The sequence below is a fragment of the Hyperolius riggenbachi genome, chromosome 6 (assembly GCF_040937935.1).
Source record: "Hyperolius riggenbachi isolate aHypRig1 chromosome 6, aHypRig1.pri, whole genome shotgun sequence".
NCBI classification, from domain to species: domain Eukaryota; kingdom Metazoa; phylum Chordata; class Amphibia; order Anura; family Hyperoliidae; genus Hyperolius; species Hyperolius riggenbachi.
This window is the reverse complement of record NC_090651.1, coordinates 46,382,718-46,407,245: the sequence shown is the minus strand read 5'-3', so window position 1 is coordinate 46,407,245 and position 24,528 is coordinate 46,382,718. Positions and strand designations below refer to the sequence as shown.

General features: G+C 45.4%; 1 protein-coding gene across 2 annotated transcripts in view; it reads right to left on the bottom strand.

Moving 5' to 3' along the window:
• Window positions 1-1,032: 1,032 nt before the first annotated feature.
• Window positions 1,033-24,528, bottom strand: part of LRRIQ3 (leucine rich repeats and IQ motif containing 3) — a 128,570-nt gene continuing 105,074 nt past the window's right edge. For both annotated transcript variants that reach the window (XM_068239221.1, XM_068239220.1), the window contains exons 6-9: window positions 23,349-23,435; window positions 13,866-13,995; window positions 13,064-13,772; window positions 1,033-1,645 (exon numbers count right to left, since the gene is read on the bottom strand). In XM_068239221.1, the coding sequence (XP_068095322.1) occupies window positions 1,450-1,645; window positions 13,064-13,772; window positions 13,866-13,995; window positions 23,349-23,435 (1,122 nt within the window). In that variant the 3' untranslated portion in view covers window positions 1,033-1,449. The remainder of the gene's footprint in view (window positions 1,646-13,063; window positions 13,773-13,865; window positions 13,996-23,348; window positions 23,436-24,528) is intronic.

The window sequence follows — 24,528 nt, the reverse complement described above, 5'->3', positions numbered from 1 at the left end:
ATGGCCAGTGCAGAGGATAGGTAAGTATCAAACCTGAAATTCAGGTTCACTTCAAGGGACAGTGGACAGACAAAAGGACTTCTAGGTATTTTGGCTGTGTCATAGCAGCAAAATGGGTGTACGTTAACCACTTGCCGACCAGGGGATTTTTCACTGATCGGTGCTGCGTGGGCTCTACAGCCCACAGCACCGATCAGGAGTGCAGCAGGGCGATCAGACTACCCCCCCTTTTTTCCCCACTAGGGGGATGTCCTGCTGGGGGGGTCTAATCGCCGCCGGCTGCAGTTGCTTAGCGGGGGGGGGGGGCTCTTCAAAGCTCTTCTTCAGCAGCGCCGTATGATGTAAACAGCGGGGATTTCTTCCCCACCTGTTTACATTTTGCCGGCGAGCCGCGATCGGCGGCTCTCCAGGTGTTCACGGAGACACCCTCCGTGAACTGACATGGAAAGGCCGCTCGATCGAGCGGCCGTTTCCATGGTAACCCGCAGACGACCAGTTAACGCCGATCGACGTTAGCTGGTCATCAAGAGGTTAAAAAAGGGCGTCGGGAAAAAAGGGCGCAGAGTTTTAAACGATAAGCATGAATAACGTTTAAAAAAAAATGTGCTATATTTCGTTTAAAAATAATGTTTTATAAAGATATAAATCATTAAATAATGTGTATGTAATCGGCAATTGTAAAAACGTTAATCTTCCCTGTTTAAAAAGTGAAATGTATAATAACGTTTTATAAAAGATTAATAAGAAATTTACTAAAACTATACCTAACCCTACTCTCACACAGAACCCTCCCTGTACCTACCCCTAACCCCTAGACCCCCCTGGGGGTGCCTAAACCTAAGACCCCCCCTGGTGGTGCCTAGACCTAAGACCCCCCTGGTGGTGCCTAAACCTAAGACCCCCTGGTGGTGCCTAAACCTAAGACCCCCCTGGTGGTGCCTAAACCTAAGACCCCCCTGATGGTGCCTAACCCTAAGACCCCCATGTGATAAGCATTAATAACTTTTTTTAAAAAAAAAATATTGTGCTGTTTTTCGTTTAAAAAATTATAAATCATTAAATAATGGGTAATCATGAGAAGCAGTTATAAAAAATTAAAAGTCTCCGGGCGCCGCTTGTAAAACTTTATTTTTCTCCGGCGCCCTTTTTTCCTGTTGGGCGCCCATTAAACGATATTTATTATGGGAGTGAATGGCGGCGCCCTTTTTGTCCACCTGCCTCATGCGCCCAAATTTCCTGCCAGCAATGTGCCATCAACAAACTCCTCTATGGACTGGATGAAGTTCTTCATGACATGACTTGTGACAATGAACTGTAACACCAGATATCACCAGAAGGGGGCTGTACTGTTAAAATCTAAACGAAAATCTGAATTGGCCACTCCCACTTTGACATATGTGGATGAGTGGAGATTAATTTACTGTATGTAAAGCTATGCATGCTAGGGTATCACTGTTGTATAGAAGTCTCCTTAGAAGCAGGTTGCATGACAGGGATTTTATCCATAGGCTCGGCCATAACATGTTGGCCTTTCTTGACTGTCACATGATCTCGGGCTTCCTGCAGCCTCTCACTGGCTTTTTGAAGAACAAGAGAGTCCAGTGCAACCTTTTCTGAGGAGTTTTCAATCTGAAGCACCAGCTGCCTGCAAAAAAACAGAAAAAATATGTATATTGACATTTTACTGTATAAACCAAATTTTGTTTTCAGTCTAAATAAGGAGGGAGTTTAAGCACAGCATTCCAGTCTGTGTATGCAAGTGATTGTGTTTAGTTTTTGCTTTCTGTTAAAGGGAAGGTCCAAGCAAAAAAAAAAAAATGAGTTTTACTTACCTGGGGCTTCTACCAGCCCCATGTAGCCATCCTGTGCCCTCGTAGTCACTCACTGCTGCTCCAGTCCCCTGCTGGCAGCTTTCTGACCTCGGAGGTCAGGGCCACATTGCATACATTTTTACGCATTCCAGCTAGTGCAGGAACAAAAATGTACGCGTTGCACCACTAACGGGTAAAAATGTATGCGTTAATGTTCCTGCACTAGCGGGAATGTGTAAAAATGTACGCAATTCGGCCCTGACCTCTGAGGTCAGAAAGCTGCCAGCGGGGGACTGGAGCAGCAGTGAGTGACTACGAGGGCACAGGATGGCTACATGGGGCTGGTAGAAGCCCCAGGTAAGTGAAACTCATTTTTTTTTTTTGCTTGGACCTTCCCTTTAACAAAATATTAAGTTTGCCACTTCTATGGAGTGTTCCACTGAAAGTTTCTCCTCAGTTTTGAGAACGGTACATAGCTGCTTGCTTGGTAGAATTTAGAGATGCCCTTTTTACCCTTGGTGAATGATTTAGGCCACATTTACACTTGCCTTGCAAGTGTGCGCTGCGTTATCCTGTTTTGCCGCAGGGTAATGCACTGACAATAAAAGCAATGGGGCCTAGCACACTTACCGTGTTGTGTTGCGTTGCGCTGGAAGTGCATGATCTGCTGTCACCTCGCTGCAGAGTCAACAGCATGTTACCATTGGACTTCCACGGTGACACGGCGGAAGTCATGTAAGTCAATGTGCGATGCAGGGGATTTTAAATATTTTGGCGGCAGCAGTGTGGCACAATAGAAATATGACAGGGAACCCTAGAATCCCAGTGATGTAATGCCTGCCCGGCAGAGAGTACATCACATGGCGAGGATCGGCAAGGGGAGTGCGGGGGGCGGTGCTATGCAGATGCCCCTGTCGCCACACTCTGACGCAGAGTCATATGAATTAAGTTTTTTGTGTTGTGGTGCAATGCAATGAGGCGGAGCATCGCAACGCACTGACCTTGGTCCTGACATCCCAAAGTCGGAGGGATTTCTCCCCAATATCAGCCATACAGACGTTCCTGATGATCTATTCTAGAAAAGGTGAAGATTTCTCAAGGAGAAAGGGAGTATCAGCTACTGATTGGGATGAAGCTCAATCCTTGGTTACAGTTCCTCTTTAAAAACGGCGTACGTTAAAAAGGGGCGCTGGGAAAAAAGGGCGCGGGGTTTTAAACGATAAGCATGGATAACGTTTAAAAATGTATTGTACTGTATTTCGTTTAAAATTAATGTTTTATAAAGTTATAAATCATTAAATAATGTGCATTAAATCGGCAATTGTAAAAACGTTAATCTTCCATTTAAATAGTGAAACGTATAATAACGTTTCAAAAAAAAATTACTAAGTAACCCTCCCTGTACCTACCCCTAACCCCTAGACCCCCCTGTTGATGCCTAAACCTAAGACCCCCCCTGTTGGTGCCTAAGTAACCCTCCCTGTACCTACCCCTAACCCCTAGACCCCCCTGTTAGTGCCTAAACCTAAGACCCCCCTGTTGGTGCCTAAACCTAAGACCCCCCTGTTGGTGCCTAAACCTAAGACCCCCCTGTTAGTGCCTAAACCTAAGACCCCCCTGTTGGTGCCTAAACCTAAGACCCCCCTGTTGGTGCCTAAACCTAAGACCCCCCTGTTGGTGCCTAAACCTAAGACCCCCTGTTGGTGCCTAAACCTAAGACCCCCCTGTTGGTGCCTAAACCTAAGACCCCCTGTTGGTGCCTAAACCTAAGACCCCCCTGTTGGTGCCTAAACCTAAGACCCCCCTGTTGGTGCCTAAACCTAAGACCCTCCTTAGTGCTCACTGTATTGTGTGTAGAATAATGTTTTAAAAACAGTAAGGGATAAAATATATTACAATTTACATTACGTACTGATCGCTTTGTTTTGTGAATAATAATGTTTTACAAACACTAAGGGATAACATTTAAAATAATGTTTTATTGAAATAAGAAACGTAAATCATCACAAGCAGTTATAAAACATGAAAAATCTTCGGGCGCCGTTGGAAAACGTTATTATTTTCGGGCGCCCTTTTTTCCTGTTCGGCGCCCATTAAACGATAATTATTATAGGAGTGAATGGCGGCGCCCGATTTGTCCACTAGCCTCCTGCGCCCTTTTTTACTGTTACCTTAAAAACGTGCTTAGTGGCAGTTCACAAGCACCTCTCTGTATGAGCGCAAAGTTGTCTTTGCCAACAAAGGTTAACCGTTATATCTTACTGATATTGCTCACAGAACAATATAAGCGTATCTTTTTGACTTTTGTCTGCCACTGACATTCCTGGGCCACTGCAGCAGAACTCACAGCTCAGCGGCTTGGGAGTCATGCTCAGCAGTTGTTCACGGACACTTTGGCTGCTCTTGAAAAAAAAAAAGATATCGTCTCACACTCCGCCAGTTCCCTGAAGAGGGTCCCAGACGGGTCACTCACAAGACAGTACTGTAACTGGTGAAGGAAATCCCCTGCACAACTCAGATTCATCCATTCCAGACAACTTTATTGTGCTGCTGATTTCCTTTACTTGTCTGTACCTGGTCTCTTCTATTCTAATGCAGGTGGGCTCCCCCTTCCAGTGTCACTAGTTACTTTGCATCATGTAATGACACAAATATAGATGTAGGGAGCATGAGGCAATTAGATTTTTTGGGTTCCAATTATATTACGGTAAGCAGAATGATCTATGGTAGCTAAGTGCAGGGGCATTACAATAGCCCCTGCTCCTGTTCTTAACCGTTTCAGCCTTCAGTCGTTTTTCACCTTATGCATCCGAGCAATTTTCACTTCCCATTCATTCGCCAATAACTTTATCACTACTTATCACAATGAATTGATCTATATCTTGTTTTTTCCGCCACTAATTAGGCTTTCTTTGGGTGGTACATTTTGCTAAGAATTATTTTTTTTTCTAAATGCATTTTAACGGGAATATTAAGAAAAAAATTGAAAAAAATCATTATTTCTCAGTTTTCGGTCATTATAGCTTAAAATAATACATGCTACCATAATTAAAATCCACATTTTTTATTTTCCCCCTTTGACCTGATTATTACACCATTTAAATTATGTCTCTATCACAATGTATGGCGCCAATATTTTATTTGGAAATTAAGGTGCATTTTTACAGTTTTGTGTCCAACCATTATTTACAAGCTTATAATTTAAAAAAATTATAGTAATATTCCCTCTTCACATGCATATTAAAAAAAAGTTCAGACCCTTAGGGTCTACTATACTATTTATGTTTTTTTTTATTGTAATTCGCTTTTTTTTTATTCAAAAAAATATTTTGGTATTTTTTGTGTGGGGGTAAACAGGTAATTTTAAATGTAATAAATAGTACTTATTTTTTAAAAATGTTTGTAGATGTAGATTTACTATTTGGCCACAAGATGGCCACAGTCAAAACATTTTTTTAGTCCTTTAAGCGAGCGCTCTCACTTACAGGAAGTGAAGGGAGGACGGGAACATTTTTTTTTAGAAAGATCGCAGCTTCTGAAAGAAGCTGTCGGCCTTTCCAACAGGGACTTAGATCAATGAATTGGAACTGTGTTCCCATTCATTTATCTCCGGGCTAATGGGCGGCGGCACGGGAGCACGTGTGGAAGCACGCAGCAGCACAGTAGCAGCCTTTTGGACGTATCAGCAACTTCCAAAAGGCAAAAGTGTTTAAAGGATATACGAGGTGACTGGGTTAAAAAAAGTAAATACCTGTGAAGCTGCATAATCTTTCTAGGACGTGGTCTACGTCCTTCTTTTTCCCCAGACTGCCTCCAATTGCTTTACAAAGTTCCCAGACCAAACCGCGACCCTCCTCTGAGTCAGCATCTCTAATCTGGAAAGTAAATTGAGCCATAGCCGCTCACGCCTGCGCAGTTCACATTGCTGCTCGCAAGCCTGCACAGGTCAGTACACCATCAAGAGGAAAAGAGTCCTTGCCACCGTTCTCGATCAGTCTCACATTTGTTTGAGGAACATCAATCGGAGTTTAGCCTGCTTCCATGGCCAGCTCAATCCCCTGACCTCAATCCCATTAAGCATTTGTCGGATGATGACGAAAGATAACTTCAAAGCTTAGAAACATCACCATCCAATCTGACCCAACTTAGAGCTGCCATTATGCCAGCATGGGCCAACATTCCTCAGCAACGGTGTATCAGCATCTTGTGGAGTCCATGTCAAGAAGAATAGCACTGTGATCAGAGCTAAAGGTGGACTAACTAATTATTAGAGGGTGTCTCTAATTTTTTTGGCCACTCAGTGTGTGTGTATATATATACAGTATATATATATATCATAAGTATATACCAATTAAATTTTTACAATTGGCCGTTCAATAACACCTCTGTTTGCCAGAGTAGGTGTTTTTAAAATAATACTAATAAAAAAAGTGATGTGTCTGTGGCAAATACCACCATTTTATCAAGAGATGTTGCGCTTGTAGCACATTTCCCTACAGAAAACAATGAGGAAGAAGCAAAGACAAAAACATTGACCCCAAGTTCAGAAATAATATATTAATGTCAAAATGCCTGGGAGGAAAAGGTACATATTGTCCGATGGTCTAAAGAAAATCGTTATGTCTAAACAAGTTTATAATTATCTCGTCGATGCCTCTAAACAGACTAATACGTGTGGTCACATCTCAAGTTCTCAGTTTGCCAGTGTGGAATTAGTGAGAGACATAACAAAGTAAACACTGGGTTTTAGCAGGGACCTAGGCACACCGGTCAATTAAACTGTCTACCTTTTCTCTGCTGAACAACAGCATTGGGATTTTTACTTAAAATAAAAATTAAAAGATGGAATTGCAGAAAAAGTTAAAGTGTATCCGAGCCAAAGCTCAGGTACAAAATTAGATACTTATCTAAAGAGAGGGTAGACTCAGGATCCTATTGAGGATTCCCTCTCTATTCCAATCAGGCAGGGGCGTAGCAATATGGGGTGCAGAGGTAGCGACCACATCGGGGCCCTTAGGCCAGAGGGGCCCCGTAGGGCCCTCCCTCAACCACAGTATTAGCTCTCTATTGGTCCTGTGCTCATAATAATCACTTCTATAGATACTTTGAATAGTGGTAATCACTAACAAACTGCTCCCCATCCCCTTCTTGCACCTCTGACACTCTAGTTGCCATTGGCAGGTTTTGGTGCACCGTATCAATTGTTATGTATAGAGTGCTTGTGGGGCCCCATTGTAAAACTTGCATCGGGGCCCACAGCACCTTAGCTACACCACTGCAATCAGGGCCACGCAGCTCTTCTCCCTCTATGGTGACCACACATGCGCAGTAAGCCGAGGCCCCTGTGCTACTGCGCATGCAAAGCCGTGCTGCTTGCGTGTCTACTGCACGGCCACGCTGGGGAGCTGCGCTCAGTGACGGGGTGCACCTAAGTTGAGAGGGAAGTCTCAATATGATCCTGAGGCTTCCCTCTTTTAAGGGGATCCCCTGATGATGCTAGACTATGAAACCGATCAGCAGGGCTGGGCTGAGGCGAGAGAGGCTCCAGCCTCAGGGCGCAGTGTAGGAAGGGGCGCACAACCCAGGAGACAGGTGGCACCCTTTTACTGTGTTACGCTGTTAACCAGCACACGCACGCAACTGATACTGGGGTTCCCATGTTTTGGGCCCCATATGTAAGTTTTTAATCTTTATATTTTTATGTTTTTATACTTTTAAATAAACGGTTTACACTTAGAGTTGCCGTTTGCTTGCTTTTTTTCCACCCCAGTACCTCGGTTACCATACCTGCTTGAAATGAGGGACTGCTGGACATGTGGATCCTTGGAAGATTGTGGCTTGTCTCTTCTACCAATAAATGCAAGATATACAACCTTATAATGTGGGTTGTTTACAGCTGGCAAGTCTCTCTCGTTGTTTGGGTGATGGTGGCCACAGGAATTCATAAAGTTTGAACATCACCGTGGTGAATTCTAAGTAATTATATTCTATATCGTATTGACCTTTTGAGATATGGGCTGAATTTTTAACTGTAAATTTAAGAGGCGATTAGGGGGTTGATTCACTATCACTATAGCTCCCCTTACTGCACGCTTAGTGTGCCTTATCAGAGTTTGCATGCCTTATCATAGTTAACATGCCTGATCAGAGTTGGCGTGCCTTATCAGAGTAGTAAAGAGTTACAAAATTATTTTAAAGCTATAATGGCCGAAAACTGAGAAATAATGAATTTTTTCAATTGCTTTCTTAATATTCCTGTGAAAATGCATTTAGAAAAAAAATATTCTTAGCAAACTATACCACCCAAAAAAAGCCTAATTGGTGGTGAAAAAAACAAGATATAGATCAATTCATTGTGATAAGTAGTGATAAAGTTATTGGTGAATGAATGGGAGGTGAAAATTGCTCTATTGCATTAGGTGAAAAATTCCTGTGGCTAAAATGGTTAAAGTGATTGGACCTGCAGGGGCTCAGAGCACGACGAGTGTAGCTCTCATCATTGCCAATTAGCAGGCATACGTTTGTAGCGCTCGCTATGCTACTCTGATAAGGCACGCTAACTCTGATAAGGCATATTAACTCTGATAAGGCACGTTAACTCTGATAAGGCACATTAATTCTGATAAGGCACAATAACTCTGATAAGGCACGCTTAGCGTGCAGTAAGGGGAGCTATAGTGATAGTAAATTAACCCCTATGTACTGGTATGTTTATTACCATATTCTTAGGTCGTGCTCAGGTTTTCTTTAAGTCTGGCATTTAAAGAGAAACTCCGACCAAGAATTGAACTTTATCCTAATCAGTAGCTGATACCCCCTTTTACATGAGAAATCGATTCCTTTTCACAAACAGACCATCAGGGGGCGCTGTATGACTGATATTGTGATGAAACCCCTCCAACAAGAAACTCTGAGGACCGTGGTACTCCTGGCAGTTTCCTGTCTGTGAACCTTGTTGCATTGTGGGAAATAGCTGTTTACAGCTGTTTCCAACTGCCAAAAAAGCATGCAGCAGCTACATCACCTGCCAACAGTAGAAATGTTACCATGTAATAAATGTCAGAATGTAAATCAGGGATTTAAAAGATTTTGCAATGGGCAAACACTGACTAAATCATTTATACATAATTATTGTAAAAATGATTTTTTTTTATTACAACATTTTCACTGGAGTTCCTCTCTTAGGACACTTGACTATTTCCTCTGTAACACAGTCCAGCCTGCAACCCTGTTTTGATCTGAGACATACCTTGTTCCTATGTACCTATGTGCGAAAAGTGCTTTAGGAATTATTGTATTATATTGGCTGTCTGGCCACGTCCTAGTACATTTCCAGTGAGCCTTGTTTGGTCCCCAGTCTGGTCTGCACCTGATTACAAAGTACCTCTCTGCCGCTCTTCTCTCCTGGCGACCCCATGGAGTGTTATTGATATCACAATGGGGACTACATTGATTAAATTGTGGCAAAGTTGACTTAGCCGCTGAAGAAGTGGCCTTGCTGAGGATCAAAACACGCCTAAGGCTTTTGTGATTATGTAATAGCTGTGATCATTTTTGTGTGAAAAGTATTTTATTGTATCTAATTCTTTTTCTTTTTTTTTTTTACCAAAAAATATTTTAAAGTAAAATCCCTTTACAGTAAAATCCAAGGGACCTGGCCAAGTAGTTTACTATATCAGCAGTTTACTATATCAGAATTGGTCATACATTGTATAGTACAGGCGCATGGCTAGGGTGTACCAATTATACAGCCGCCGGGAGATTTGGGCGCAGGGTAAAGCTGATAAACGGCTTATCTTGCTCCTGTACAAGTCCCGGTGGCGTTAATTTTTATTCCCCCTCCAGGCTGCCATGTATAATGGGCAGAGCTGGGACCAGTTCCTCCAGCACCCAGGGCTGAGACACCAACATAGGCACCTCCATTCCTCCTACCACAGCCGTCATACACTGATTGCTATTAGACTAAGAGGCACCTCAGGGCCCCAAACACCTAGCGGAATATAACCCAGAATGTCTTCTTTGCTCTAAAAGATTATTTACAGCATATAATATACTAACACATTTTTTTTTTGTAAAACAGCATTCAAAGGGTTACATCACAGGGCTGACTCTTTCTTCTGCAGGGAGAATCCACATCCAAACTGCTGTTAAGCTTATCTTGTGTACACATTTTTTACTTGTGTAGAGCTGTACAGAGGCGCCAGTAGGATAAAAGTCACTTTTATCCTACTGGCGCCTCTGTACAGCTCTACACATCAAGAATCCACCCTTGGTGGAAGGGTGGTACACCCTCCTTTTTTCCTCTATCCACAGAGAGCGACGTCTTAATCCTGAGTGGGGACAGGCTTGGTCTCCCCACCTGCCTTTTCAGTGGTTGCCTTGGAGGTAACCCTAGTTTGTAAGTACAATACTTACGTTTCATCATTATCATTCGCACTCCTCCAATACAAGCTACACTATATTGGGCTCTCAGTTTTCTACCTTTTACATTTTTTACTTGATACCTTTATGTAAACATTCTCTGGCTGTACAGGACTTCAGCTGATGAGTCCTGGGGTGAAACACAGGTCAGAAATCACTGCTGGAAGCATTCACAACAGAATGACAACAGTTATAAATAAAATGCACCAGCAGCTTTCAAAGTAAATAAACTGAACTTTGGGAAGTTATAATGTCTAAATGAATATTAATACTTGTGCACAAAAGCAAATATGATAATATATGATATTATAAAAAGTAGGAAAACACATTTTTGTTGAAAATTTAGTCACAGTTATAAACCGCTTTAATCTCTAGTTATCTGACTTGCAGTCACTGCCATGTATCCCGTTGTTATATTTTAGAGCTTCAAACACAAGACGGGAATGATAGCTGTGTGAGTTGTGCGCCCCCTCCTACACTGCGCCCTGAGGCTGGAGCCTCTCTCGCTTCTGCCTCGGCCCAACCCTGATAGTGGGGAAAGATGTAATTCGGCTTCCAGCTATTGCTGGCAGCATAATTACAGTGTTTCTGTACTAATATGTGCACCCTCTTTTGACAGCGCCCAAGTTACTCAGTGAGCACCGCTGAAGCCATAATTCCTATTACGCTTATGGTGGCGCCGGCTGCGGCCAAATCTCCTGCACTTTTTTACATCGCTCCTGGCTGGGACCTGAGGACTGAGTTTACTATAGCCAGAGGTTTCTACTGTAAAAGTTATATTTTAGTTCTTACTTTTGTCTCCATTGAAGCCTCTGATTTGTTTTTAAATACTCGTGCTTGTTGTTCAACGTTAACATTTTATAAACACCTGATTGTTACATCTTTGAAAAGTAATTATAAAAATGCACAAGAAAGAGAGACCTTTAAAGAGAAACTGTAACCAAGGACTGAACTTCTCCCAATCAGTAGCTGATATTCGCTTTCCCATGAGAAATCTTTACCTTTTATCAAATAGATCATCACTGGAGTCTGTATGGCTGATATTGTAGTGATGTCAGGACCTAGGTCCTGACAGTTACCTGTCTGTGAGCCTTGTTGCATTGTGGGAATAATGTCTGTTTCCAGCTGCCAAGTAACCAGTATCTCCCTCTGTGCCTACATATATCGGAAAAAAACAACCTTTCAGCCTATCACAATATTAGTGGGTGTGGTTATAAATAATGGCAGTAGTTTTTTCCTTGTCAACCAGTAGTAAAGATGATGATCCTGCAGGCTCATTGTGGATCAAACAACATGAACAAATGAAATGGCGAATATCAATCATTTCTTGATCTCTCTTCTATTTTTCAACTTTTCACTTTGTAATGTATTGATTTATCTTTTCCCTCTTTTTGCCTTTCACCTATGTGATCCTACACCACCCAGCAAGTGTCACATTCCCATCGTCTGAGATATAACTATCTCCTTACATTCAGATATTTATTTGTTACACATTCCGAATGTTTGTTTATGACTATTCATACCCTCACACAGAGCCGGGACAAGGTCCTCCAGCACCCAAGGCTGAGACACCAAAGTGCGCCCCTCCATCACTGCCACCCCAGCCATCACACACTGATTGCTATTAGACTAAGAGGCGCCACAGGGACCACAACCTCCCCAACACCTTAATATCTCGTTATATGGCTTGCAGTCACTGCCATGTATCCCCTTTTCTAATTTCTTTCTGCTTCAAACACAATTAGGAATGACAGCTGAATGAATTCTGCGCCCCCTCCTACACTGCGCCCTGAGGCTGGAGCCTATGCCTCGGCCCGGCCCTGCACATCACATGATAGAACGGTTTCTATGTATTCAGGCCTTCAGGTAGTACAGTCAAGAGTGCATATTAAACAGCCACTGCACAAATTAGGCACTGCGCCGATAGTTTAAGTATCAGTAACATGGGCGTAACAATAGGGCCTGCAGCCCGTGGGGTCCGCTCAGGGCCATTTTGGGGTGCTGGAGGGGTCGCAGCATGAGGGGAAAGGCATGGCCACACTCGGCGGGGAGGGGGGACGGCCCCCCCTCCCTCACCATGGGCTCTCCCCTCTGCGCTTCCCTCCAGCTTAAATTTGTGTCTGGGCAGCGGCGGACAGCGGGAAAATACATACCTTCCGTGCGCTCCACCACGGATACTCCTCGTTTTAGTGTCTGACGCTACTTCCTGTTTATACAGGAAGTGATGTCAGACGCTAGAATGAGGAACATTCCCGGTGGAACGCATGGAAGGTATGTATCTGCCCGCTGTCTGCCGCTGCCCAGACACAAATTTAAGCTGGAGGGAAGCACGGAAGGGAGAGCCCAAGGTGAGGGAGGAGGGGCCATCCCCTCTCCCCGCCGAGTGTGGCCATGGCTTTCCCCTCATGCTGCGACCCCTCGAGCACCCCAAAACGGCCCTGAGCGGGCTCGGGGGGGGGGGGGGGGGGCGTCGGAATCTCTGCAGGGGGGCCCGGTGGCTCCTAGTTACGCCCCTGATCAGTAATATATTATTATATGTATTTTATTACAGACTTACTGTACTGGAACACAGAGTACTGATACCAGACTAGAAAAAAGTGCAGATTTGGAAATGTATTTTTTTGAAAAAAATAAAATGGAACAGTGAGTTCTAATAACTTAAATTGTGCTGCACTGAAATATATTTACAGCAACTTTTTGTAATAATAGAATTTCATTGAAATATAGGCAACGTTTGCTGCATTACTTATATACTTTAGTGAAGTGGGCCCATAGAGTCAATGAAGCAGCCAAACAAAGACTACTGTGGAACAATACATAACAAAACAAACCTGTGTTCTTGCAGGCACTTTATAAACTTTTTCTGCTTTTCTCTGTCTTCTTTCAAACTTTGCACAGTTTTGACTTTTCCTTGCATATCATTTTGAGACCGGATTAATCGGTCATGTCTCATCAAGGTTTTTGTCACTGATGTGTGCTGGGTGTTAAACTCTTTGGCCAGTGCATAGTCCAACTTTTTGGCCTCCTTGTTCTGAAGAAAGCACTTATGCCTATACCTCACACTGTCAATAAAGCTTAATTTGTTCAGGAGATTGTGCTCCACCTGTTGCTGAAGGCTATCACCGTCTTTTTGGCTTTGGACTATGGCCTGTTTTTTTCTTCCCTCCAAGAACTCCTCAATATGATATCTTGCTTGCCTTTTATCACTCTGTACGTTCACAACCAAGTTTCTTTTTTGAATGAGCTTATTACTTTTCTCTCGATTCTCATAGGCCTTGTCTATAGCGTACAGAGGTAACAGGTTGATTACATTGTTGTCTTGTGCAGAATGTCTCTTGCTTGTTGCTCTTTCTATCCGATAGCCTGGTTTTTGCTTGGTTTCCATCGTTGAGTGGATCTGTTGAATGGAAGCACGGATATCTTTAGCTGACCTTTCGTTGTATCTCTGAAGGTCTTTTGAAGAGTCTGATTCATGGACAGTGGCCTTTTTGCCCAAAAGATTAAATTCGGACTCATCTGTTTGTTCTGACTGTAGTGAATCTATAGGACATAAACAATTATGGAAGAAAGGAACTAATGGATGAGAAAGATAGAAGACTAGTTCTTGAAAGAGGACTTGTGGAGAAAGCATACCTTGACCTTTGTGTCTCTTTAGTTTGTAGTCTGTTTTGTCCTCCTTAAGTACAGGGTCAGTGGTTTGGAGAGATGGGTGCTGTTGGTTTTGGATCCTATGAATGCGAGCACTTTCTGTTTCTGGTAAAACCTGCAAATATAAGGACCATTTTAATAAAGACTAACAAAGAACCCCCCACACTCATTGGGACATGGAACTGACCATGACCAAAATCCTTGGATATTGATGCTTTAACGGATTTCAGTGTGGGTGGCTAGCGCATTGGCCCTGAACAAGCATGCAGATAAGATGTTCCTGACTGAAGTCTGACTGGATTTGCCAAATGCTTGTTTCATGTCTAGTTCAGAAACTACTGATGCGGTAGAGATCATCAGGACACCAATGGAACAACTGGAATTGTTTAAAAGCAAATAAATATGGCTGCCTCCCAACGTATCTCACTTCAGGTCAAGAAGGAAGCTTGTCATTACTCCTCCCATATTTCTGCTCCTCACTGATTGGCTGAAGGCAGATCAGTGAGCAGCTGATATACGATCTATGCTGTGCTTACATGTGTTTACAAAGCAAGACAGTGCAGTTTCTCTGAGAAAAAAGTAAGGGAGGAAATGACGCCAGGATTAGCTTCAGTCAGAGGGAATCAAGATGGCAAAAGACACAGAATTCTCTTTATTCACTATATAAAATTCACTGAAATCAAAAAGTGGACAGTACAATACATATGTTATGTAAATAGAACAAGTAGTTATCTACTTATGTTTTTATTTTTTTTTCCTGGGATAGTATGGCTGTCCCTGGCCCTGCTGCTTTGAACAGAAGCACAGAACATGTGTATATGATCGTGTATATGATCGTCAATATGCAGAATTCCTACGTGGCGTCGTGACATGATGGCGGATCGAGGAGAGCGGATACAGGAGACCATTTACAGATATGCAGAGGCACACATTAATTTCTGGTAGTGTATAATGCAGAATTTATGATTCTTACACTCATCATGGTTTTATTGTTTATAGATTGGAAGCAGGTTTTGCTTCAGCGAGCAGAATGAGTATTTAAACTTAAGCTGATAAATCCAAGGAGCTTAAATAGCTTTCTTCAAATGAATTCTGTATGCTTTTAAGCCATTCATTGCCTTATAAAACGTCTACTGCTGCAAGCGTAAAAAAGAGGGGGTAAGAGGGGGAGAAATCGCCTTGCAAATATATTAGTAGCGAATCAGTATCTGGTAATGAAATACACACGGAAGCATGTAGATTAATCCGCAACATGACAACTGCTGATGGACGAAATGGTAAAACGGAGCTAATGGAATATATGTGTGCGTCTGCAATTATATTTATGTAAATTGTAACTAAGGGGGCAGAAATAACAGCATTAACAGGGTGCTAAGGGTGATCATTATTGCGGACACAGGTGTGTGTGTGTGTGTGTGTGTGTGTATGTGTGTATGTGTGTGGTGTGTGTGGTTGGTGTGTGGTGCGTGTGTGGTGTGTGTGTGTGTGTGTGTGTAGTGTAGTGTGAGGTGTGTGTGTGTGTGGTGTGTGTGTGTGCGGTGTGTATGTGTGCGGTGTGTGTGATGTGTGTGGTGTGTGTGTGGTGTGTGTGTGGTGTGTAGTGTGTGTGTAGTGTGTAGTGTGTGTGTGTGTGTGTGTGCGGTGTGTGTGTGTGTGTGTGCGGTGTGTGTGTGCATGATGTGTGTGTGTGTGTGTGTGTGTGTGGTGTGTGTGTGGTGTGTGTGTGGTGTGTAGTGTGTGTGTAGTGTGTAGTGTGTGTGTGTGCGGTATGTGTGTGTGTGCACTGTGTGTGTGTGCGGTGTGTGTGTGTGGTGTGTGTGTGCGGTGTGTGTGTGCGGTGTGTGAGTGTGCGGTGTGTGTGTGTGCAGTGTGTGTGTGTGGTGTGTGTGGTGTGTAGTGTGTGTGTGTGTGTGTGTGGCGTGTGTGTGTGTGGTGTGTGTGTGTGGTGTGTGTGTGTGTCTGGTGTGTGTAGTGTGTAGTGTGTGTGTGTGCGGTATGTGTGTGTGCAGTGTGTGCGTGCGGTGTGTGTGTGTGTGGTGTGTGTGTGGTGTGTGTGTGTGTGTGCGGTGTGTGTGTGTGCGTGATGTGTGTGTGTGTGTGTGTGTGTGTGTGGTGTGTGCGGTGTGTGTGCGGTGTGTAGTGTGTGTGTGTGGGGGGGGTGTGTGGTGTGTGTGTGTGGTGTGTAGTGTGTGTGGTGTGTAGTGTGTAGTGTGTGTGTGTGCGGTATGTGTGTGTGTGTGTGTGTGTGCAGTGTGTGCGTGCGGTGTTTTAACAAGGTGCTAAGGGTGATCATTATTGCGGACACAGGTGTGTGTGTGTGTGTGTATGTGTGTGGTGTGTGTGGTTGGTGTGTGGTGTGGTGTGTGTGTGTGTGTGGTGTGTAGTGTAGTGTGAGGTATGTGTGTGTGTGTGTGTCTGTGTGTGGTGTGCGGTGTGTATGTGTGCGGTGTGTGTGTGTGCGCGTGATGTGTGTGTGTGTGGTGTGTGTGTGTGGTGTGTAGTGTGTGTGTAGTGTGTGTGTGTGTGTGTGTGTGTGTGTGTGCGGTGTGTGTGTGTGTGTGTGTGCGGTGTGTGTGTGTGTGTGTGCGGTGTGTGTGCATGATGTGTGTGTGTGTGTGGTGTGTGTGTGGTGTGTAGTGTGGTGTGTGTGTGGTGTGTAGTGTGTGTGTGTGTGTAGTGTGTAGTGTGTGTGTGTGCGGTATGTGTGTGTGTGCACTGTGTGTGTGTGTGGTGTGTGTGGTGTGTGTGTGCGGTGTGTGTGTGCGGTGTGTGTGTGTGCAGTGTGTGTGTGTGGTGTGTGTGGTGTGTGTGGTGTGTAGTGTGTGTGTATGTGTGTGTGTGTGGCGTGTGTGTGTGCGTGTGTGTGCGGTGTGTGTGTGGTGTGTGTGTGTGTGTGGTGTGTAGTGTGTGTGTGTGTCTGGTGTGTGTGTGTGTGGTGTGTGCGTGGTGTGTAGTGTGTGTGTAGTGTGTAGTGTGTGTGTGTGTGCGGTATGTGTGTGTGCAGTGTGTGCGTGCGGTGTGTGTGTGTGTGTGGTGTGTGGTGTGTGCGGTGTGTGGTGTGTGTGCGGTGTGTAGTGTGTGTGTGTGTGTGGGGTGTGTGTGGTGTGTGTGTGTGGTGTGTAGTGTGTGTGGGGTGTGTGTGGTGTGTGTGTGTGTGGTGTGTAGTGTGTGTGTGTGCGGTATGTGTGTGTGTGTGTGTGTGTGTGCAGTGTGTGCGTGCGGTGTGTGTGTGTGCAGTGTGTGTGTGTGTGTGTGTGTGTGCATTGTGTGTGTGTGTGTGTGGTGTGTGTGTGCGGTGTGTGAGTGTGCGGTGTGTGTGTGTGTGCGGTGTGTGTGTGTGCGGTGTGTGTGTGTGGTGTGTAGTGTGTGTGTAGTGTGTAGTGTGTAGTGTGTGCGGTATGTGTGTGTGTGTGTGTGTGTGCAGTGTGTGCGTGCCGTGTGTGTGCGGTGTGTGTGTGCATGCGGTGTGTGTGTGTGCAGTGTGTGTGCGTGTGTGTGTGTGCGGTATGTGTGTGTGTGCGGTATGTGTGTGTGTGTGTGCAGTGTGTGCGTGCGGTGTGTGTGGTGTGTAGTGTAGTGTGTAGTGTGAGGTGTGTGTGTGTGGCGTGTGTGTGTGCGTGTGTGTGCGGTGTGTGTGTGGTGTGTGTGTGGTGTGTAGTGTGTGTGTGTGTGTGTGTGTGGTGTGTGTGTGGTGTGTGTGTGGTGTGTAGTGTGTGTGTGTGTGTGTCTGGTGTGTGTGTGTGGTGTGTGCGTGGTGTGTAGTGTGTGTGTGTGTAGTGTGTAGTGTGTGTGTGTGTGTGTGTGTGCAGTGTGTGCGTGCGGTGTGTGTGTGTGTGTGTGTGTGGTGTGGTGTGTGTGTGTGTGTGCGGTGTGTGTGTGTGCGTGATGTGTGGTGTGTAGTGTGTGTGTGTGTGGTGTGTGTGTGTGTGTGGTGTGTAGTGTGTGTGTGTGGTGTGTAGTGTGTAGTGTGTGTGTGTGCGGTATGTGTGTGTGTGTGTGTGCAGTGTGTGCGTGTGGTGTGTGTGCAGTGTGTGTGTGTGTGTGTGTGTGTGTGTGCAGTGTGTGTGTGTGTGCAGTGTGTGTGTGTATGTGTGTGTGTGTGTGTGTGTGTGTGTGTGTGTGTGTGTGTGTGTGTGTGTGTGTGTGTGTGTGTGTGTGTGTGCAGTGTGTGTGGTGTGTGAGTGTGCGGTGTGTGTGCAGTGTGCGTGTGTGTATGTGTGTGTGTGTGTGTGTTAGAGTGACCAGACGTCCCGGATTGCCCGGGACACGTCCCGGATTCGGGGTCCGCTGTCCCAGGCTTAATGAGGTCCCGGGAAACGTCCCGCTTTCAGCAGCGGGACGTCCCGGCCTCGGGACTCTGGCCACTCTCTCCTCAATGAACTGGCAGCGGCGTCTATAGACGCCGTGCCAGTTCATTGCCCGCAGCCCCGCTCCAGCCTCCTCTTCCGGTGTCTGTTTCCGACACCGGCAGGCGAGCAGGGCTACGGCAAGATGGCTGCCGAAGCCCTGTACTGGAGACCTATTTGTGTCACTAGTACAGGGCTTCGGGCGCCATCTTGCCGTAGCCCTGTCAGCGCGGGAGAGAAGAGCAGGAGGAGGAAGACGGTCCCGGGACGGAGCAGCGCGCCAGAGGCCGGACACTTCTGCCAGGTGAGTAAATCATTGCTTTCTTTTCCAGGTGAAATGTTTGCCCGCATTGTTTCTTTTCCAGGTGAAATGTTTGCCCGCATTGTTTCTTTTCCAGGTGAAATGTTTGCCCGCATTGTTTCTTTTCCAGGTGAAATGTTTGCCCGCATTGTTTCTTTTCCAGGTGAAATGTTTGCCCGCATTGTTTCTTTTCCAGGTGAAATGTTTGCCCGCATTGTTTCTTTTCCAGGTGAAATGTTTGCCCGCATTGTTTCTTTTCCAGGTGAAATGTTTGCCCGCATTGTTTCTTTTCTGGTGAAATGTTTGCCCGCATTGTTTCTTTTCCAGGTGAAATGTTTGCCCGCATTGTTTATTTTCTGGTGAAATGTTTGCCCGCATTGTTTCTTTTCTAGTGAAATGTTATTGTTTGCCCGCATTGTTTCTTTTCTGGCGAAATGTTTGCCTGCAGTGCGTTTCTTTTCTGGTGAAATGTTTGGCCGCAGTGCGTTTCTTTTCTGGTGAAATGTTTGCCCGCAGTGCGTTTCTTTTCTGGCGAAATGTTTGCCCGCATTGCGTTTCTTTTTTGGCGAAATGTTTGCCCGCAGTGCGTTTCTTTTCTGGCGAAATGTTTGCCCGCATTGCGTTTCTTTTCTGGTGAAATGTTTGGCCGCAGTGCGTTTCTTTTCTGGTGAAATGTTTGCCCGCAGTGCGTTTCTTTTCTGGTGAAATGTTTGGCCGCAGTGCGTTTCTTTTCTGGTGAAATGTTTGCCCGCAGTGCGTTTATTTTGTACTGACATGTTGCCCGCATTGCGTTTATTTTGTACTGACATGTTTGCCCGCATTGCATTTATTTTATACTGACATGTTGCCTATTGCGTTTATTTTCTGGTGTCCGGGGTAACTGTTACTGCATTTATTATTTAATGGTCATAGATGGCTATGTTTGCTGCTTTGTGGTTACGGTATACTATTAGCATCACACAGTTTCTGCACACCCATGATACAAAGTCTCGTTTGTCCACATCATGGCGTAAACACTGCTTTCTTATGCCTCGCTGTTACATCATTACGTTAGCTCCGCCCATACAATGTCATGGCCACGCCCATTTTTTCGGCGCTGCGCGCTGCGCGCGCCCCCCCACGCCCCCCCACCCCCGTCCCAGGTTGGACCCACAAAAATATGGTCACTCTAGTGTGTGTGTGTGTGTGTGTGTGTGCAGTGTGTGTGTGTGGTGTGTGAGTGTGCGGTGTGTGTGTGTGCAGTGTGCAGTGTGTGTGTGTGTGTGTGTGTGTGTGTGTGTGTGTGTGTGTGTGTGTGTGTGTGTGTGTGTGTGTGTGTGTGTGTGGTGTGTGTGTGTGTGTGTGTGTGTGCGGTATGTGTGTGTGTGCGCTTTTCACAGGTCATGGCTCGCTTCCTCAGGTCAATACAAAATGCCTTAATAGCATAGGGAATAGAGTGTAGGTGCCGCCTAGAAGAGGGCACCTTAGTCCTCCCCAATACCAGTCAGACCTCCTTTGGAGGAAATAGCTTGGCAGTTGTTCTGGAAAGTGTACTGTACTACAGGAGAGGTTAATGCCCCACAGGCAGGAACTGCAACCCACCTTTGTGAGTATATATCTATATACTTTTATCCATCTATGATGATACTGCACCATTGGGATTACGGTCTCTCTCCTCTTCTCCCCTAGGCAGGGGCATAACTAGAAATCACTGGGTCCCCCTGCAAAACTTTAAATGCCTCCCCCCCTGCTTTCTGCACAGGTAAGTTGAAGCAGCACTGGCTTTGCGGACTTCTCCAGCATCACAACAGTACACAGCACGAGAAGTTGGGGGCTTGGCACTGTACACAAGAGCCTGCTGAACACTGAATAAGGACTGTCTACAAATCTTTGTCTACAAAACTTTGTACGATACTCATCAGTGGCTGAGCAGATGCAGTCATTAGAACAATTGTGCAAAGAGCAGAACGTTTATTCTCTCTGCGCCCTTAGTTGTTAGTTTCTCAGGACAGAGGAAAAAAGATAATTCCCCCACAGGGCCCCTCTGTTTGTCACATGATGACTGTCAGCGATCTCACCATAGGGGTAGAGCGCCACCCAGGGCACCAGAGGAAGAATTGCTGCATCCTGGGGAGGTGAGTAATGTGCAGGGCTTCTGCCAATCTCTCTGGGGGCGCATTACAGTTGTACTGATTTTAGACCCTAATATCTGGAAAGAATCATACCGTGAGGGAGGTTAAAGTATCCTTGAACTGATCCCATTATGGGCGGGATTACCTTCGTAGAAGTGTCCTAGTGCCGCTCTTTACACACACTTCTTCCCCACCAACACACACACAAATACACACACACTTCCCAGATCCCGGTAGTCTTCATATTCAATGGAATTCAACTTCGAATCGGATATGATAACCAGGAAGCTCCTCCTTGCGACAGCTCGTGAGTCGGAACAGCTCAAATTCAAGTTACAAACCGCGCAAGCACAGACAAAGCAAGCGCCTGAGCTCATTATTTCCTTGCGCAGGCACAGCCTGAAACTCACGCCTGTGCACTTCAGAAGAGCTCTGAAATGCTCGGAGGAACTTCTGGGTGATGAGGACGGGGGAGGGGGCCCTGAGGACAAAGAGCAGTACCAGGACACTGCTACCAAGGTATAATCGGGTCCACAATTGGTTTCATTTAATTAGAGTGACCAGACGTCCCGGATTGCCCGGGACACGTCCCGGATTCGGGGTCCGCTGTCCCAGGCTTAATGAGGTCCCGGGAAACGTCCCGCTTTCAGCAGCGGGACGTCCCGGCCTCGGGACTCTGGCCACTCTCTCCTCAATGAACTGGCAGCGGCGTCTATAGACGCCGTGCCAGTTCATTGCCCGCAGCCCCGCTCCAGCCTCCTCTTCCGGTGTCTGTTTCCGACACCGGCAGGCGAGCAGGGCTACGGCAAGATGGCTGCCGAAGCCCTGTACTGGAGACCTATTTGTGTCACTAGTACAGGGCTTCGGGCGCCATCTTGCCGTAGCCCTGTCAGCGCGGGAGAGAAGAGCAGGAGGAGGAAGACGGTCCCGGGACGGAGCAGCGCGCCAGAGGCCGGACACTTCTGCCAGGTGAGTAAATGCTTTCTTTTCCAGGTGAAATGTTTGCCCGCATTGTTTCTTTTCTGGTGAAATGTTTGCCCGCATTGTTTCTTTTCCAGGTGAAATGTTTGCCCGCATTGTTTCTTTTCCAGGTGAAATGTTTGCCCGCATTGTTTCTTTTCCAGGTGAAATGTTTGCCCGCATTGTTTCTTTTCCAGGTGAAATGTTTGCCCGCATTGTTTCTTTTCCAGGTGAAATGTTTGCCCGCATTGTTTCTTTTCCAGGTGAAATGTTTGCCCGCATTGTTTCTTTTCTGGTGAAATGTTTGCCCGCATTGTTTCTTTTCCAGGTGAAATGTTTGCCCGCATTGTTTCTTTTCCAGGTGAAATGTTTGCCCGCATTGTTTCTTTTCCAGGTGAAATGTTTGCCCGCATTGTTTCTTTTCTGGTGAAATGTTTGCCCGCATTGTTTCTTTTCCAGGTGAAATGTTTGCCCGCATTGTTTCTTTTCTGGTGAAATGTTTGCCCGCATTGTTTCTTTTCTGGTGAAATGTTTGCCCGCATTGTTTCTTTTCTAGTGAAATGTTATTGTTTGCCCGCATTGTTTCTTTTCTGGCGAAATGTTTGCCTGCAGTGCGTTTCTTTTCTGGCGAAATGTTTGCCCGCATTGCGTTTCTTTTCTGGCGAAATGTTTGCCCGCAGTGCGTTTCTTTTCTGGCGAAATGTTTGCCCGCATTGCGTTTCTTTTCTGGTGAAATGTTTGGCCGCAGTGCGTTTCTTTTCTGGTGAAATGTTTGCCCGCAGTGCGTTTCTTTTCTGGTGAAATGTTTGGCCGCAGTGCGTTTCTTTTCTGGTGAAATGTTTGCCCGCAGTGCGTTTATTTTGTACTGACATGTTGCCCGCATTGCGTTTATTTTGTACTGACATGTTTGCCCGCATTGCATTTATTTTATACTGACATGTTGCCTATTGCGTTTATTTTCTGGTGTCCGGGGTAACTGTTACTGCATTTATTATTTAATGGTCATAGATGGCTATGTTTGCTGCTTTGTGGTTACGGTATACTATTAGCATCACACAGTTTCTGCACACCCATGATACAAAGTCTCGTTTGTCCACATCATGGCGTAAACACTGCTTTCTTATGCCTCGCTGTTACATCATTACGTTAGCTCCGCCCATACAATGTCATGGCCACGCCCATTTTTTCGGCAGCCCCCCTCCCCCAGTCTTCGCTGCTGCGTGCTCCTCACTCCTTCCCACTATTCGCCGCGGCGCGCTGCGCGCGCCGCCCCCCCCCCCACGCCCCCCCCCCCCTGTCCCAGGTTGGACCCACAAAAATATGGTCACTCTAATTTAATAGATTTTACCCTGGCTCTAGCCTTTTTGGTCACCACAGGAAAGTCCTGTGCCCCCGCCTCCCCTCCAAAAAAAGACACCCACACACTAGAGAATATAAACCATGTGCTGTACAGAGTGGATGCATGGCGCCCCCGAGGACCAATGGAACTCCAGGCAGTGGCCTGCAATGACTTTGCTTAAAAACTGCCCTGTGTAGGGGTACTTTAACCAATTCACCAGAGAGATGCTGGAAGCTGGGTGGTGTATCGGTGTCCCCAGCAAACCACTGCTGAAAAGAGCCCCTTCCAACGTAAAACTTTATCTGCTCTTTCTTGGAAGGTTCAACACAGACCTGGCAAAAGACATTATAGGTAAAGGACCACTTACAGAGAAAAACAAAAAAAACATACACTGGCAAGATTTACAGTCACCTGCAGAACATCCTGCTGTATCTTCCACAGATCGACCGTAATATGCTTCACTGGCGCGCTGTCCGGAGTGTTTACTCGTCTCACGGGCTGTTAAATGTTTATGACAAAAAAAAGGGCTCATGAATCAGTGTCCTTACACCAAACAATGTCATACAATCTAACGTCCCTGCTTTTTACGAAGGTCACAGAAAACCGCTTATTGACTTAATGTGGAAGCTTAGGCCTGTACCGAAAGCAACAACTCACACCAGACCTTATTATCTGCACTATATCTTTTTTATTTTGTCAAATATTTTCCGTTCTCTTATAGGATACAAAGTGAATGAGGCACATTAATAGCTTCAGAAGTTCACTTAAGTCGAGAAGAATATGTAGAAATCATTTTTTTTTGTTTTTTTGTTTTTTCACCAAGTAAGGGGATCTTTTTAAAGTATAAATCCTTTAGTGTTCTTTGTCTCAGGTACACTTTAAGCCTTGCATAGTGTTAAAGGACACCCGATGCAAAAATAAAGTCATGAAATAAACGATTGTATCTAAAAAATGACCTTTTAAGATATTGCACAGTTTTATTTTATGTTTAAATCTACTTTTTAAGTTTTAACTGTTTTATTGTTTTTACCCAATGACATATTCATTGAAGTATGCCAGATAAAAAAAAATCTATGAACAATTGACCCTTTTTATCTATTTCCTGTTCTCAGAAGCCGTTTTCTGCAAGGAAAGTGTTTTATAGTTGGAATTTGTTATCAGTGAGGGTTACACTGTACTCACTTCCTGTCTGAGTCGGGACTGAGTCAGCCACTTACATACCTGATATTTAACTCTTTCAGGCAGAGAAAGAAAAAAAGGAACACAGCATAGTTATTTGTGTGCTAGGCACTATACATAAACATGTATATCTCATCATGTCACATGTCACCTCGGGTATCCTTTAACCACTTCAGAATGTGGCGTCTCTGGCCCTTTAACCTCCCTGGCTGTAAGCCCGTGCTGAGCATGGGCTATGCCGCGCAGGAGGATTTCTCAGGCCCTACTGGGCCGATTTGCATGATTTTTTTTTTTGCAACACGCAGCTAGCACTTTGCTAGCTGCGTGTGCATTCTGATCGCCGCCGCTACCTCCTGATTACCCGCCGCCGCTCCGGGCCCCCCCCCCCAGACCCCGTGCGCTGCCTGGCCAA